This window comes from Micropterus dolomieu, linkage group LG01, assembly GCF_021292245.1.
Source record: "Micropterus dolomieu isolate WLL.071019.BEF.003 ecotype Adirondacks linkage group LG01, ASM2129224v1, whole genome shotgun sequence".
Classification (NCBI taxonomy): Eukaryota; Metazoa; Chordata; class Actinopteri; order Centrarchiformes; family Centrarchidae; genus Micropterus; species Micropterus dolomieu.
This window is the reverse complement of record NC_060150.1, coordinates 44,699,767-44,717,477: the sequence shown is the minus strand read 5'-3', so window position 1 is coordinate 44,717,477 and position 17,711 is coordinate 44,699,767. Positions and strand designations below refer to the sequence as shown.

The window sequence follows — 17,711 nt, the reverse complement described above, 5'->3', positions numbered from 1 at the left end:
TTGGAGGACAATTCAGCATGACTGCAAATTTAAAGAGCTACTTAATCTTTTGAAGGACTTACATTTCTGTCATGCCTCAGTTGATTGCATAATGCTCTTCACCGCCAAAAGAAGGAGTTTATTATTCTAAACCACAGATTTTGCCACCAAGATGTTCGGAAAGTATCATTTCTTTTCTTGCATCAGTGTTGTGAATATAACAACAACTCGAGGTTGTTTAAGGACGGGAGAGAAGCAATTTAATTTTATCCTTTTTATTACCAAGAATACAAAAAATATCTACATTCACATACCACTTACTGTAGTATGACTGACCACATAGATTTCAAGTAAACTTCAATCAATCAAATTATCAAAATGTATCTTCTTCCCTCGCAGTTTGTAAAATCCATTTTTATTTTTTGGTGTTTGTGTTTTGCTGTTTAGTTTTTTTCATCCAAAAACGTCTTTTTTTTGTCCTTTTTACATTTGGCACTTAATGCAGATTATCAATGTCTCTGAAGTCCACATGATTGGAGGATTAAGCCACATTTGTGTGGTGGCAGAAAAGCAACACATTATCTCTGACAGGACAGATCAAGCCTCATTGCCGTCGGACTCTGGTTGGCACGGTGGTAGATCCGAAATGAAAGGCGACTCGGTCATGTGCCAGTCCAGGTACGGGGGTGATGTGCAGAACTTTCCGCTTGAGAATTTGACTCTCTCTGCTGGGATGTATCCAGTTCCATCAAAAATTTTTCAAAAATGGCCTCCATCATATCCTCATGACTGTCTAATTGCTTAATGTTTTTGGGGAAAAAACAGAGTTACAATACAAATAGCTCAAAAATTATACAAAAACAATGATACAAAAAACATATCAACCGGGAAAACCCATATGGGATTACACATTGCCATCTCCTGTGCATGTCACGTGACATTTAGAGATGAAAAACTCCATCACACAGACTGAAACAAGGGCAATTACATCATGTATGTTACAATACCTCACAAAGCGAAAGTTTAACTACAGTGTTGGTTTGAAGTACCCAAATAAGTTAGCAACAAATATAAATACAGCACATGAAACAAAGAAATAAATTAAGACCTGCCACAGATGAACCAAAAAAAAACCACATCTGCGATCGCAGCAATGACTTCTCGCTTTCGCTTTGACTTGGGTCGTATAAAAGCCCAAACTCAGAGCAGTGGATCAGCATTTCAGAGTTTGTCTCCTGTGTTGCTGTGAGTAAGGTAGTCTCTCTCTCGCTCTTGTTTTCATCTCTGACACTTTGAACCAAAGGGGCTCTGCCTGTGGGTGGGTCAGGCGGGGGAGTTAACATGTGCTTTGAAGCCGTTCCTTTGCGGGCCTCATGAGGCTGCCAATCCAGCCCGTCTCTGGGGGAGATTTAAAACCAGCTCACACTGCTGCTGCGGGCATCTCAGGCCTTCAAGGCTGCGGAGAACCAAGGCTTCGGCAGGAATTCAAGTGCTAACGGTCATGGATGTGAACGTGAACACATCCCAGCTTTTTGTGTCTTTCTTGCACACTTTTTGTGTCACTTCTCTGATGTTTTTGTCTCTCTTTTATCTTTTTGTTCGTGTAATTTATCTCAGATTAAAAAGGCAAAGGTTCAGGTGTTCTACCACATTGGAGCACTGTTTGTCTCCAGTACGCCATACATCTCGGCGAGTTTTTTAAACCGAGGCCCCCAGTCGTTGAGATAGTCATACTCATGGTCGGCACTGGATGTCCCCGACTGGAGCGAGCTGAGCGACTCAGCGACCGAACCTTCCCCCTCGTAGGCGTAGGTTTGCAGGGAGTCGTAAGGTGGGGCGCATGGGTCCATGTCGGCCTCCAGGAGCTTCGCCAGCACATATCCGTGAACGTTACTATCCCCGCCACCGCCCATGACGCACGCCTGAGGGACATAACGTGACAGGCTTTCAATCTCTGGCAGCATGTCCTGTCTCATCTTCCCCAGGTGATGGTGCGCCTCACGTGGGTTCCACATTGCGGCGATATCGAAGGCCTCAGTGTCTTCCTCTCCGCCACCTTCATCGTCATAGCGCACAATGTTCTCGTGGACATTTTCCTCCTCGTCACACAGGTAGGGCTTCTTACGATGGGTGCGCAGGGAAAGCATGAGTAGAATCATCACTGGTCAAAGGAAGAGATCAAAACAGTCAGCATATCTAGAGTCGATGTTTTTTATGTACTTTCAATTGGAAGCAACACATGCTTTTGCAAAGAAGAAGCATCTTAGGTTCTTATAGATCAGATGAAGTTTTAACTAATCATTTTGCTAATTGTTTAATGCATTAAAGCTGGGATAGGCAATTTTATTTCAGAACCGTTGACTGTTATATTTGTTAATTCTATTTACATCCTGACAGCAATCAATAAATCAAATGCTCTGACACAAAAAGAGACAACAATCCAGTATCTGTGTCTGTCACAGGACTATAATAAGCAAGGCAATGAATGGCTGGCCAACCTGCCTGTCTACCTACCTGCCTACCTGCACGCACTCTGCCCGTGCAGTCATTGCACGTGGAAATGTGTTTTGGGGGAGTGTATTTGGAGGAAGGCCTGAAGGCAGGCAGTCAGATTTTTCAAAACCTAGCTGTCTCTTGCTAGTTCTTCAAAGTTGCCTACCTCAGCTTTAAGTCATTTATCAAGAAACAACAACAAACATTCACTGGCTTCAGCTTCTTTCACATGAAAATATGCTGCTTTTCTCTGTTTTATATAATTGAAGATTGAATATCTTTGGGGTTTGGACTGTTGGTCAGACAAAACCAGCGATAAGATGGTATCACTGTTGTGAGAACTTTGCTGAGCATTTTTCACATTTTTTCTAGATCAAACTGTTAATTAGCAAAAAAATAAACAATTTAATGACATTTTTTAATTGTTACTGCCTTCGTTTGAACACGTACACTGACTGTAAGGACTAAAGTTTAAGTTTGTCTGACAGGAGCAGGAAAGCTGGCATGACAACAGCCTTGCTGGTGCAAATGACGTTTAATGGCTTGTCTCACATTGGATAAATGCTTCATTACATGCCAAGCTTGAAGACTCGTGAATTGAGAAAAATGTCACGCAGTCTAGTTAGAAAACATTTTCCAGGTCAGACTGCACTTTAAATGTACTGTATGTAGTAGAATGTAAAAGTACTGAGGGCTAGCCTCGGGCAGCAGTGGGCCTTGATTAAAATCACTGCAGCAATTTGTTTTACACCCTGACCTTTCGGCTAGTGAGCGTGCTACTTTTAAGTATTTGTGAGATATCTCCTCTAGTCTAAAATCAACCTTGCAGCAGAAGCAGAAAATAAACACAAAATGTGCTGCTCAGGTCAAACTAATCAAATATTTTATTACCTCAGAAGTGGCTGTTTTCTGAGCACACACTTACCACACAAGACCAAGATGTTAAAGGGGTGTGCAGCAGTAGAGGGAGTAGCGCACTTGAGTTTGTCTTGGGGCAAAAGTTTGTCTTAAACACAATAATCTCCTGTCCTCAAACTCGACACTTACGAGTAAGATATTCTCACTTTGAAAAGGGAGATACCACAGGAGCATTTGAAGCAGCCTGCTAAAGCCCAGTGTGACATAATGGGTGCAGGATTAAATATGGCTTTCTTTTTGCATCCTGGCAAAAGTCTAGCATTCATTAGCACCTGCTGCCCTGTAACATCCAACTTTATTTTCTCCTGAAGGCCTGTTATGGACCCACTTTATCTCTCCCTGCAGACCTGTAAATGTGAGCAAGAGGGCTCAGCAGGTTGACTCACTCTGCTCCCCCGAGAGGCAGCAATACGTTTTGCAAAAAAATCTTCGCTCGCTGTGAATGTGAGCTTTGTTTTGAATAGAAACAACAATAATTCGGATTACAATGGATTTTTCAATGATGTTTGTTAAATATATCAAATATGCAATAAGTGATGATTATGCTTTCGAGTGTTTTATTAGATGATAATGTAACTGATAACAATGAAAACTTGTTCTATCTTGCCAGCAATTTTTTTATTATATCTTAAAATGTTGTTTATTTTTATTAATAAGTATATTAATTAAATGTTGTTAGATAAGTTCCTATTGACATGCATTTTCATACATACATACTAATTCCATTGTTTTATTTCAAACTCTAGACTCCTAATTTTATAAAGTGTATTATAAACAGATAAAAAATTCAATCAAATCTTATCTCTTGCAGCCACCTGCTGCACAGAAATACACACATTCACACAATGATGGCTACACCACTGGGAGCTATCTTGCCCAAGGACACCTCAACATGCAGACTGGGGGAGCTGGGGATCGAACCACCGGCCTTCCAGTTAGTGGACAATCACTCTACCCTCTGAGCCACAGCCACCCCCTCACACTGCCACATACTTGTATTTCATTTGCAGTATAACCGTGTATGTACTGTACCCAATAATAACTGTGTGTAGAATCCTATAGAGAAAAAAAAAGCTGCGGCAGTGACATTTGCCATTTCAGCTGGCAAACTGATGATCACTGGCTTGAACTGAGAAATCTGCTTTTGTTTGTATTTTCATAAAATCAAGGACAGATTGTCTGAAAAATGACTAAGAATTGTGAATCTGCCAAGGTTGCCATCATTGTAAACTGAAAATGCGCTGTGCAAGAAAAGCTTGACAGGCGTAGCAATGGTAACTAAGGTCAAGCCTAAACCAAGGCTACATTTTAGCTGACACTATTTCAGATTAAATATCACAAAAGGCCCCTGGCTCCTCTCTGCACATCCTCACAGCAGCAGGTCATAACTCACCCAGCAGGACAAAGATGCAGGCCAGGATGGCGATGAGTGCTCCTCTGCTGAGGCTTGCGGGCAGGCTGTACGCCTCGGCGTTGCACGACATGACGTTGCCCTCCTGGTCACAACTGCACACGCGGATGGTCAGAGTGCTGGTGCTGGTCTGGACCGGCTGCTCGCCGTCAGAGATGAAGATGGGCAAGTAGAAGACGGTCTGGTCCTGCTGTGACCAGCCTCCGCGCCGCGTCAGGATCCACGCTGTGTTGTCTGGAAAGAGACAAAGAGGTCAGGGAAAGGTTGAGTTAATGTATGTATGTTTGGAATCATTTGCGCTAAGATCGCTTATTCTGCAACAGCTGACTTTGACAGATAACAGGGTTCAGTGTGTGTTCAAGTTCATAAAACGTAACTGAATGAGCAGAGTCATGGGAGTTGGGGGAGATAGTGAGAATTAACGATTTGTACAGCTGTGAAGATGAAGTGATGATTGGTGCTTTATGAGCAATTTCATTCCTTGTTGTTTTAATACCTTACTATTTTAAATGTTCTTTATTCAGTTAACTGTAACTAATATTTTCTTTAGCTTTTAACCTCTTACATGATCATAGCCTTCCCCACACTCATCTTCATCCTTCATAATATTTGAATTAATCAATCCATTAAATTGACTAAAAACAGCGTTTTGTCTCAAATGTCAGCCTCAAAAAACAACCATGTGTAATTACAAACAACAACAATATGACCTCTGTGTCCTCATTGAGCTACACCTGAACGAAATAAATCACTTTCCTGTATTTTTGTTGAACCCAGGCCACCTGGGTGAAAACCAAGAATCCTAAGCACTAGATCATACGGGAAAACTATACTTTAAGTAGAGTACTTTATGTTGAAGAAATATTGTGAGTCAGGTTCAGGTGTCAAGAGTTTTGGAGACTGATGAAGACTTAACATAGCATGGTTTATTGAGCCCTGGAGACAGTGCCAGCATGTGAACACGACAAATGCCAACACCAAATCTGAAGCATGACATCTTTTGGTCCCTTTTATGTTTCTGTCTTCCCGCTAGTGCCTGTAGGTTTTCACTATTAGGTCATCTTTAACCTAGAACAACTAATCTATCTGATGTTTAGACTCCAACGCTAACGTCATACTGGAATCTATTTTATTCCATGAGTTGGACTCTAATCTGTGGAGCCAGTGAGTTCTTGTAAACATTCTTGTAAGACTCAACCTTGTAAAAGTCCCAGAGAACACCGACATCTGCTAGCCTGACGCCTGAGCTACTGTCTAGACCTTCTCAATCTAACTGTCGTCTCCCTAACAAGGACAGTTACATGTGAGAAATAACTAGAGCTGGAAGGTCAGTGAACACTTGTGGGGTCAGCAAACGTCTCTAAGCTGGACCTGTCTTACCTAAGAATATTCTTTAACACTTTACACAGTGACCAGTCAATGAAGTTTAGGATGAAACGGGTGCTGATATTCTAGAGTGAATCAGTAAAAGCCTTCAGGGGTTATAGCTGGACTCTAACAGAGACTTGAGAGACGGATAAAGGTGCTATATGTGACATTTTCGCAGCAGTTACAGTTCGGTACCTATATAGAGGTCTAATTACTACTGTGAGATGTAATTACAGGGTTGAGGTCTAACTTATACTGTGGTACGAGAGCGTAGGGGTGCGTAATGAATGCTAACGGAAATAAATTACACAGTTCCCACACTGGGAGTTGAACCCAGGCCGCCCGGGTGAAAACCAGGAATCCTAACCGCTAGACCATATGGGACACACAGTGCTCATGCCACTCCATAGATGATTTAGTCAGATTTGCTAATTCCATCCATCCATCTATCCATCGTCAACCGCTTATCCTGCATACAGGGTCGTGGGGGGCCGGAGCCAATCCCAGCTGACGTCGGGCAAAAGCCGGGGTACACCCTGGACAGATCGCCCATCCATCACAGGACGACTCAGAAAAATGAAGAGGACACTGTTCTTCCAAAGCAAATTGGCTAAAGCTGACCACATAATCACAGCATCTTTTATTGCAAGTCTACTCTTTCTCTTCCGTCATTTCCTGTATCTTATCCAGCAAAGGAAACCAATATCTGGTTCTTTGATTTAAAGATGCAATCATGTGTTTATAAAAAAAGAGATAAGTTAGCTACAACACAGAAAACACAAGAGAAACAAACACAGGCACAGGGTAGAGTAGCGTAGAGTTTACTCGAAAGCTTCACATAAAGACATAAATGTATGGTTAATGTAATTAATAAAAATACATACAAAGACCCTGTTTACACCTGGCATTAACATGTTTCTTGGGTGATCCGGTCACAAGTAGACAGCTTTAAGTACGTCAGTTCACACCTGGCATTAGAAATTTGTGTGTGGGCTAAATCAAAACAATGCAGACTGGTTCCATTCCTTGTTCGAGGAATTGGACTCCATCCAAAAGAACCCATTTCATCTGTTCAAGCTTCTTGTTGTTGTTTTGCATTTCAATATGATGCCGTTTGTGAGTGACGAGTACATGCTTCCTCTAACACAACGGACGTGAGTTCAGTAGGTGGTGAAACCAGGAATCCTAACCGCTAGACCATATGGGAGCTGTCCTCCCAGCTCAAACTGAGCAAAATCTCAATCAGAACCGGCCTTATTGTCAAGTAGGTTTACACATGCAAGGAGTTTGCTTTGGTGACTTGGTGCATAACAATAAACATAAAATATATCCATATAAAAATTGACAAGTTATACATTTAAGAGAATAGTAATAAAGAGTATGTGCAGTATGGCAGATAAAAGCTTTCACAGTTTCTGGTGATGTAAGATGAGAGAAGGATTGATTATTGCAATTCAGGAGTCCTCTTCCACAAGGAGAAAACTGTGAAAACTGATGATCTTTTGATCCTGCAAAGCAGTGCTATAATTAGACAATGATTTTCTGTCCACCTTTAACCTAAATGGGTATGTACTACTGTACAGGCTAGAAGGGGAGGTGGAGAGTGTTTAATCTACCTTGGTTGTCTCTCAGGGTGAAGTTGGGGTTGTTGGCGACCTCCGGAGATAAGCTGTAGTAGAAGTGTTGTCCGCCCAGCGGCTCATCTGGGTCCACCGCCGTCACAGTTTGGATCAGCTGGATTACATCAACAGACACAGAGTTTTATCCCAGTGGAAGAAAGACACTGATTCAAAGTATAAAAGTAAGTATGAGAAGTAAAATCACTGAATAGCCCCGTTTAGTATGTTTCAGAGTAGATTATTATCTCTTTTACTGATTTATTCATGTGTAAGCAGCGCTTAACGTTGTAGCTGGTTTAGCTGGAGTTAATTTCAATATACTGTTGGGAGCTTAATCTATAACAAAGCATCATATTTTTGAAGATGATAATATATTTTGTATGTAAATTCTTTATTGAATAAATGTAGTGGAGTAAAGTTTTTTATTTTCCTCTGGAGTTTGGTGAAGTAAAATGCACCTCAAACTTTGTATTTAAGTATAGCACTTGTGTAAATGTACATATTTCTGCTACTGTATCATTCTTCAGGCAGTCATGTTTAATGTTGTCGCATCAGACGTTTGGTGTCTCTATACCTGCCCTGCTTTGGCGTTTTCACACACATAAGCCTCCAAGTAGTGCGTCAGCGAGGGAGGATTATCATTCACGTCCAGGACCTTAACAGCCACCGACACACTCGAGATCTGTGTGGGGTTATCTGCAGGAACACACAAACACATACAGTAGATGCAAAAATTGGTCAGAGGCTGTGAGATACATTGACGGAGTCTGATAAATGACTCTAGGATCCTGCTGAGTTCAGTTTGTGCGACTCTTAATCTTCCCCTCATTTACAGCAGGCCTGCGGCCCCTTTAGGGTTTCTCAAGCTTAGATTACAATACTATTATTCTCCATTACCAATCAGCAATCTGCATATCTTAACCAGCTGTGTAATAGGCAATAGAAATACAATTAGTGGGTAGTAACTACTTTCTCAGGTTTCATCACATGATCGATCAATCAATGGTGTGACTTTGGCTCTGGAGGTCGAAGCTCTGTGTGTGTGTTTGATGGTCAGAAAGAAGCACTTAAAACAAAAGTGCTGTAATTTTGCTGACGATTCACGAGTGAAGGGAAGGCAGTGGTGTGAAAATCACAGAAAAAATGTATTGAGTTGCTTTAACAAATGACAGTTTTGTTCTATTGATCTTTCACCGAGAATGTGAAAAGGATGAGAGACGATGTTTGTAAAGGTAAGTAAGTTAGCAATTCTGTAGAAATCCAATTCCAGGAAAAATACCATGATATAGAGCAATGTAACTAATGTTAGCCAAGTTGTAGGGCAGCAAACTGTCGCTACAGTTGGTGCTGCGAAGGGTACAGGGGGTACAGGGTGCAGAGGAGTAACTTCATTACATGAGACGTTAACTTACTGGAATTGAGTGAATTACGTGAGTGAATTGTAAATTTAATGTTGTTTTATTTCATGTTGCTTATTTACATAAGCAAATCAATCAGCTGTACTTTGTTCCAGCTAATTTCCCTCCTCCACACTATTTCTGTCACATTTCTCTCTCTCTCCATCCCTTCCAACCTGTGTCCTCTCTTGCCCTCTCCGTCACATCTATATTTAGCGACCAAGCAAAAAGTGATCAAATTGGTCATTAATTAAATTACCATCTCCTTTTAGGTGTGTCTACCAAGCAAAGAGACAAACAGACAAACAAAACAGAGGGAGGGGGGTGAAGGTGACTTTCGGTGCTACCAGCTGTGTACAGATCTGCAGGGCATCTCCTGCTCTACATTATGTAACTCTGCAGGTCTGTATTTGTGAAAGTACTTTATATTCACCCATCTGTTGTCAAATGTTTATTTCATTTAATTGTGATGATTAAAACTGAGAACTAATGGAAATCCCAAATTCAGTATCTGTAAAATTTGAATATTACTTAAGACAAATACAAAAAAAGGATTTTTAGAAATGTTGGCCAACTGAAAAGTATGAACATGAAAAGTATGAGCATGTACAGCACTCAATACTTAGTTGGGGCTCCTTTTTCCTGAATTACTGCAGCAATGCGGCGTCTGTGGCACTGCTCAGGTGTTATGAGAGCCCAGGTTGCTCTGATAGTGGCCTTCAGCTCTTCTGCATTGTTGGGTCTGGCGTATCGCATCTTCCTCTTCACAATATAGGGTTAAGTTCAGGCCAGTTTGCTGGCCAATTAAGAACAGGGATACCGTGGTCCTTAAACCAGGTACTGGTAGCTTTGGCACTGTGTGCAGGTGCCAAGTCCTGTTGGAAAATGAAATCTGCATCTCCATAAAGTTGGTCAGCAGCAGGAAGCATGAAGTGCTCTAAAACTTCCTGGTAGACGGCTGCGTTGACCTTGGACCTCAGAAAACACAGTGGACCAACACCAGCAGATGACATGGCACCCCAAACCATCACTGACTGTGGAAACTTTACACTGGACTTCAAGCAACGTGGATTCTGTGCCTCTCCTCTCTTCCTCCAGACTCTGGGACCTTGATTTCCAAAGAAAATTTACTTTCATCAGAGAACATAACTTTGGACCACTCAGCAGCAGTCCAGTCCTTTTTGTCTTTAGCCCAGGCGAGACGCTTCTGACGCTGTGTCTTGTTCAAGAGTGGCTTGACACAAGGAATGCGACAGCTGAAACCCATGTCTTGCATACGTCTGTGCGTGGTGGTTCTTGAAGCACTGACTCCAGCTGCAGTCCACTCTTTGTGAATCTCCCCCACATTTTTGAATGGGATTTGTTTCACAATCCTCTCCAGGGTGCGGTTATCCCTATTGCTTGTACACTCTGTGAACAGCCAGCCTCTTTAGCAATGACCTTTTGTGTCTTGCCCTCCTTGTGCAAGGTGTCAATGGTCGTCTTTTGGACAGCTGTCAAGTCAGCAGTCTTCCCCATGATTGTGTAGCCTACAGAACTAGACTGAGAGACCATTTAAAGGCCTTTGCAGGTGTTTTGAGTTAATTAGTTGATTAGAGTGTGGCACCAGGTGTCTTCAATATTGAATCTTTTCACAATATTCTAATTTTCTGAGATACTGATTTTGGGGTTTTCATTATTGTCAGTTATAATCATCACAATTAAAAGGAATGAACACTTGAAATATATCAGTCTGTGTGGAATGAATGTATACATTATACAAGTTTCACTTTTTGAATGGAATTACTGAAATAAATCAATTTTTTGATGATATTCTAATTATATGACCAGCACGGTCCACAGATTCTGAAGAAAGAAAAAAAATGCATGTCTGAAGGTTCCTCTTCTTCTTTGGATTGTTAAAGAAGAACCCAAGAGGTTCCTCTTCTTCTTTGGATTGTTTTTTTTTTTTTTACTGTCCCTGGCCCATGTGTCAGAAGTTTGGCATGGAACAGCCACTTCCCCTGTATCTACAATGGCATATCATGTCATACTCACCACACTGCTGCTCATCATTATTAACTACTGTCAATGAAATTTAACTTAATTTACCTTTAACGCCTACCAGTACAGAGAGGTTTTATGCCCTTGAAGCCATTTGAATGCTTTTGATGTGAAACATCTGCATAAAAGTGTTAATTATGATTGACTGTAGCTTTAAAAGATTCATTATATAAAAAGGCAAAGGAAATGTAGGACTGGGTAAGATGCTTCATAAATGCAAGATGGCGCCACTCAGGGTATTTTGGTGCGACCTGTTGACGTTTGTAAACTTTGCATTCTGCTCTGATACCCGGAGCTCTTACACCAGAGAAGAACTCATAAACATCAGGGGAACAACACCAGCAGATTTAATTCCGACATTTCTCGTGTCATTCAATTCAATTTAATTCAATTTTATTTATATAGCGCCAAATCACAACAACAGTTATCTCACAGCGCTTTTCATAAAAGAGCAGGTCTAGACCATACTCTATGATGTTATTTACAGAAGCTCAACAATCATCAGTCATCAGTCATCAGTGGAATTATTGGACATTCTGGTCAAGGCTTCACTTTCCACTGTTCATGCGGTGAGAGGGGGAGGAGGTTCGGTACGCTGGTGCGACTACGCCGAAGAGGACACCGCACGCCGCTACCGGGTATATTTCTCTCCAACATGCACTCACAGTGCAATAAACTGGAAGAACTTTAGCTACTGGTGGGGAAAAACAGAGACTTTTATTCATCTTCTGTTTTGTGCTTCACGGAGATGTGGCTGTGTGGATCAATACTGGACTCTGTGCTGCAGCTGGCTGACTTTCAGGTCTACAGAGCAGACCGTGACACGGAACTGTCCGCCAAAACAAAAGGTGGTGTCTGTTTTTACATTAACAGTGGCTGGTGTAATGATGTGACAGTGATTCAGCAACACTGTTTTCATGACCTGGAATATTTACTGATACACTGTAAACCATTCTACTCTCCCCGCGAGTTTGCAAGCTACTTTCTGCTTGGTGTTTACGTTCCACCGCACGACCCCAAGTGCACGATGCAGCGCACGCCGACCAACCAGATACTGTGGGTAGAGCAGACATTCCCGGAACCCTTATTTATTGTTCTTTGTGACTTTAACAAAGGAAACCTCAGCCATGAACTCAAATACAGACAGTTCATTAAATGTCCAACCAGAGAGGGGAACACTTTGGATCACTGCTACACTACAGTAAGCAGTGCCTATCACGCCATCCCTCGAGCTCCATTGGGACACTCTGACCATGCCATGGTTCACTTAATTCCTGCATACAGACAAAAACTAAAACTTTGTAAACCTGTAGTGAGGACATCTAAGCAGTGGACCAGTGAAGCTGTAGAGAACCTCCAGGCGTGTTTGGACTGCACTGACTGGGATGTTTTCAGGACTGCTACCAACAACCTGGATGAGTATGCAGTGGCTGTGACGTCCTACATCAGTTTCTGTGAGGACAGCTGTATATCAACACGCACCAGGGTGAGTTATAACAATGACAAACTCTGGTTCAAAGCCAAACTCAGACAGCTGAGGTGCTAGATGCTAAACAGCTGTACTCAGAGAAACTTCAACACCAGTTCTCAAAAAATGACTCTGCTTCTGTCTGGAGAGTCTAGCTACAAACCTAAATTCCCCCACTCCATGAACGACACACGCCTTGCCAACAAGTTCAACCAGTTTTACTGTCGCTTTGAAAGACAATGGGACAGACCTGACACCATCCTGCATCACACCACTGATCGGCCACAGTCCACCATCTCATCCCCCACCTCCTCCCTCTCTCTTACCATCCTGGAGAAGGATTTCAATAGACTGTTTAGGAGGCAGAAACCTCGCAAAGCAGCTGGCCGGGCATTTTTAACGCCTCACTGGAGACATGCCATGTGCCAGCCTGCTTCAAAGCCTCCACCATCATCCCTGTCCCCAAAAATCCAAGGACCACTGGACTAAACAACCACAGACCCATCACCCATCCGTGGTTATGAAGTCCTTTGAGCACCTTGTATTGTCCCACATAAAACCCATCACAGACCCACTCCTGGACAACCTGCAGTTTGCCTACAGACAGGTCTGTAGCCGACGCAAGTAAACATGGTCCTTCACTTCATCCTCCAGCACCTGGACTCCCCAGGAACCTACGCCAGGATCTTGTTTGTGGGTTTCAGGTCTGCTTTCAACAACGGCCCTGCTGCAGGACAAGCTCTCCCAGCTGAGCGTGTCTGACTCCACTTGCAGGTGGATCACAGACTTCCTGACAGACAGGTAGCAGCATGTTAAGCTAGGAAAACATCTCTGTGACTGCAGGACCCTCAGCACCGGTTCCCCTCAGGGATGCATTCTTTCCCCTCTGCTCTTCTCCCTGCACACCAACAGCTGCACCTCCAGTCACCAGTCCATCAAGCTCCTGAAGTTTGCGTATGACACCAACCTCATTGGGCTCATCTCAGGTGGGGATGAGTCCGCCTACAGGTGGGAGATTGACCATCTGGTGACCTGGTGCAGCCAGAACAGTCTGGTGCTCAACGCTCTGAAGACAGTAGAGCCCAGCCACACCCTCCCCCATCATCCTGGGTCACTGTGGACTCCTTCCGCTTCCTGGGCACCATCATCTTCCAGGACCTCAATTGGGAGCTAAACCTCCATCACCAAAAAGGCCCAGCAGAGGATGTACTTCCTGCGGCAGCTGAAGAAGTTCAGCCTGCCAAAGACAAGGTTGTCACCTTCCTTATCTTCAGGACCTTCTTCAGGCAAGATTGCAGCTGACTCCTCCCACCCTGGACACAAACTGTTTCAGACTCTCCCCTCTGGCAGGAGGCTGCGGTCCATCAGGACCAAAACCTCTCGTGACAAAAACAGTTTCTTTCTCATGGCAGTGGGCCCGGGTCCCTACTGTCACTGACTCTCATGCACCCCTCCCCAAACACACACACACACACACACACACACACACACACACGCACACACGCACACACACACACACACACACACACATTACGCTTTGTATATTTACAAGGTTATAAGGTTGTTCATTTGTCATTATACAACACAAGGTTGTAAAACAAAAGTTTGTAGCCCCTTTTGATACACACACAGAACTTAAATTAAATGTCTAGTAAAATATGGAAACATTTAAAATAAAATAAACAATAGTCTATATACAGTTATTTATATACAAAGGCCATACATACATATATACACCCAGAACATTCTGCAGTGAATTTGTGTCTAGGGAGAATGTAAACAGCAGCAACAAGATGATTATATGGTTTTATTTTCACATAAACAGTCTGACATTTGGGAAACAGTGTCCATTTTGACTGTGTTGGAGCAACAAGCATCATCATTGTAGTCCACCTCCTCTCATCTTTCCGGAGTCTTGCACTCAGAACATGGACCACCTGCCAAGTGCTTGATCCGTGATGTTGGTGGGGCAGGTCTCTGTAAAGGTCTGGGCACAATAGTCTTTGATATCTGTTGCTCGGCCAAGATGAGTCCCACTTTGTCCAGACCAGACCTTTAGGAGCAGCCTTAAATCAAAGCAGAGCCAACATGGCTTTCTTTCCTGTCTTCTGAGCAATCACCGCACCTGCCAAGGTCTAGACAGGTGTAGACCGTACTCTTTGTAATATTATTTACAGAGACCCAACTATTCCCACCATGAACAAGCACTTAGCGACACAGGCAAGGAAAAACTGTACCACCAAGGTGGTAATGGTACAGACAGAAAATTAATAATAGTACTAATAATGATAGCAATACTATAGGAGTAATAGTAATAATTGGAGCAATAGGTGTTGGAGCAATAAGATGCAACCACTGATCCAGACTCCACAGCTTTGGAGCCAGAAACACCTGCAGAAAGTGACAGAAGGAGAAAGGAGAGGGATGAGAAAGAACAAGACTACAAGAGAGGGAAGAAGTCGAGTTAGTAACAAGCATCGTAGAACTTGATAGCTGAAGGTTCTGGCTCCCATTCTACTTTTGGTAGGTACTGTAGGTATCAGAATCAGAATCAGCTTTATTGCCAGCTTTATTTGACTCAGGATTGTACATTGCTCATGATGTGCTTACTCATACAAAAATACTATAACTATACTACATAATAAAATAATAATAAAATAAAATCAGACAAATAACTACAGTATAGACAACACTAATATACACACTATGACTACACTACTACATATTGACAAATACTGCAGTGATCAGAGTGCAAAGGATGCAAGAGTAAACTATTATTCTCATTATGTACATGTAGAAGGTGGATATGATATACAGGTACACATACACATACATGCATACATGTACACATGTACACAGTGTGATGGAGCATAGTGCAAAGGATGCTGGAAAAAATAAATAAGACCTATGACCTTATGACCTGAGGTAGGTGTATTGGTATACAGTATATACAATGACATAGTATGAACAGCACTGAAATAGAGATGGTGAATAAAAGTGGTGGCTGATTAGAGACAGAGGTAAGGCCCATTTATACTCCTGCGTAGGGTCTACGTGCATACCTACACCGTAGGCTACGCACGTAGCCATGCATTTATACTTGTGCGTAGGTGTGTCCGTCATTCTGCAATTACACCCCCAAACGCTAGTCGGCAGTAGCGCTACAGCGTCCACTGTGTTGACTTTTGCCGGCCAAGCAGGTAAAATTGTATATGTGCGGCTGGTGTGGCGTTTTCAAATGTTACCGACCAAATGGATCACATTCTGATAGCGAAACGAGTCATTTCGCTCGGGTTGTGACGGTCAAATATATTGATTCACTGTGTTACAGCCGCCGTTTTGGCCGCTAGTAAATTTTACTTTAAAGTGGGGGGGTACTTCCGGTCGGCTTGGAGGCATTGCGAAGCTACCCAGCCGACCAATCACAGAGCTTACGGTCTGCGTCGACTCGACGTGTAGTTACATTTTGAAGGAGGTGCACATCAGGCAACGGCGTAGCCTCTGCGTAGCCACGTAGCCACAGAAATCAGCTGTTCATCAGAGTGATGGCTTGTGGGAAGAAACTGCTTCTGTGTCTGTTGGTTTTGGCCTACCAGCAGTGTTGGGATATGGCTTATTGTAGTTTGTGAGTGTCCGCAAGCCACTGCACACTGACGCAGGGTCGTTGGCTGCAAAGCTGTTATTTAGCTTTTCAGCATAGCAGCTCTTTGCAGCTTTGATCTCTTTAGTCAGCGTGTTCCTGGCCTGGTTGTACAAGAATCTGTCCCCACTTCTGAAGGCCTCCTCTTTGGTCTGACAAAGCTGCCTGACGTTCGCTGTGAACCAGGGTTTTTGGTTATTGTATGTGCGGAAGGTTTTAGTCGGCACACACAGGTAGGTTTATTGTCACAATATAACAAGAACTCTCTTATGCTACATAGCAGACAATATACATTAATACAGAATTTATCATAAAAATGCTAAACAGTAATAAACTATAATCAATGGAGCAGTGCTGAGGATGAATTAGAGTTTAAGAGTCTGATAGCTTGGGGGAAAAAGCTGCTCTGCAGTCTGGTGGTGTTGCAGCTGGAACTTCTATATCTCTTCCCAGAAGGCAGCAGGGTGAACAGGCTGTGGCTGGGTGGGTACTGTCCTTTAGTGTCCTTTGGGCTCTGCAGACACCTCACCTCACCGATATCACTGATGCTCGGGACATGGGTGCCAATGATCTTCTGCGCAGTTTTAATCACCCGCTGCAGAGCCCTGCGGTCCTGGGCCCTGCACATCCCATGATGCCAGTGATGTTTTCAGTCAGGATGCTTTCTATTGCTCCTCTGTAAAAACTGACAAGAACTTGGCGTGGGAATTTGTCCTTCTTAAGCTTCCTCAAGAAATACAGTCGTTTCTGAGCTTTCTTCACCAGCGTGGAGATGTGAGATGACCATGTCAGGTTCTCTGATGCTGATTCCCAGGAACCTGAAACGGTTCCCCTGCTCCACCTCAGCTCCACTGATGTAGACAGGAGTGTGTGTCTTTATCTCCTTCTTCCTATCTCCTTCCTTTTGGAGACTCAAGGCAGCAGCATAAAATAATTGTGACTGGCCCCGGTGCAAATATTTTTCAAGTACCCATCGCCCCAGAAAGCACGTTCTTGTACACACAGGCATACAGACACACAACAACTTCATGCAATTGCAAACCTGCAGCCTTTGATCCACAGCACGGACAGCAGCTGACGTGCCAAATGTAAATCTTAAAGCCTGCCCTCGAATCAAACCTGCTGTATCCGACTATCAAACAACCGAAATAGCTTTAGCCAGCCTACAGTAACATATCAACACAAGGTAGCTGACACATTATGTCAATAAGAACAGAACAATTAGCAGTCAGGAAAAGCGCAGCATCTCATTATGCCAACACAGTATGAGTTGTATGATGACGGCATCTGATCCACGTGGCAATTGTCGCTGTCCCCCGTGGGCCCTTGTAATCAGCTCGGCCCCTTGGCATTACACTGGTTGCACCGTCTGTAC

General features: G+C 43.1%; 1 protein-coding gene and 1 non-coding gene across 2 annotated transcripts; both read right to left on the bottom strand.

Moving 5' to 3' along the window:
• Positions 1–328: 328 nt before the first annotated feature.
• On the bottom strand, positions 329–16,964 carry LOC123982712 (cadherin-20-like). The gene is made up of 5 exons (XM_046068519.1): positions 16,871–16,964; positions 8,363–8,484; positions 7,786–7,903; positions 4,784–5,035; positions 329–2,140 (listed from the first exon to the last, which is right to left on the bottom strand). Exons 1-5 carry the CDS (start codon positions 16,962–16,964, stop codon positions 1,623–1,625), a joined length of 1,104 nt encoding a protein of 367 aa, XP_045924475.1. The 3' UTR covers positions 329–1,622.
• Positions 6,482–6,553, bottom strand: trnae-uuc. The gene has a single exon. It is a non-coding gene; the product is annotated as a tRNA-Glu (tRNA).
• Positions 16,965–17,711: the final 747 nt, after the last annotated feature.

Bases quoted from the DNA above. Each gene is read 5' to 3' on its own strand.
- LOC123982712 (XM_046068519.1), bottom strand. From the start codon at position 16,964: ATGTGCAGGGCCCAGGACCGCAGGGCTCTGCAGCGGGTGATTAAAACT. The intron at 5,036-7,785 runs GTAGATTAAACA...GTCTCTTTCCAG, and splicing joins CACCCTGAGAGACAACCAAG to ACAACACAGCGTGGATCCTG. The intron at 2,141-4,783 runs GTGAGTTATGAC...TCCTTTGACCAG, and splicing joins CTGCATCTTTGTCCTGCTGG to TGATGATTCTACTCATGCTT.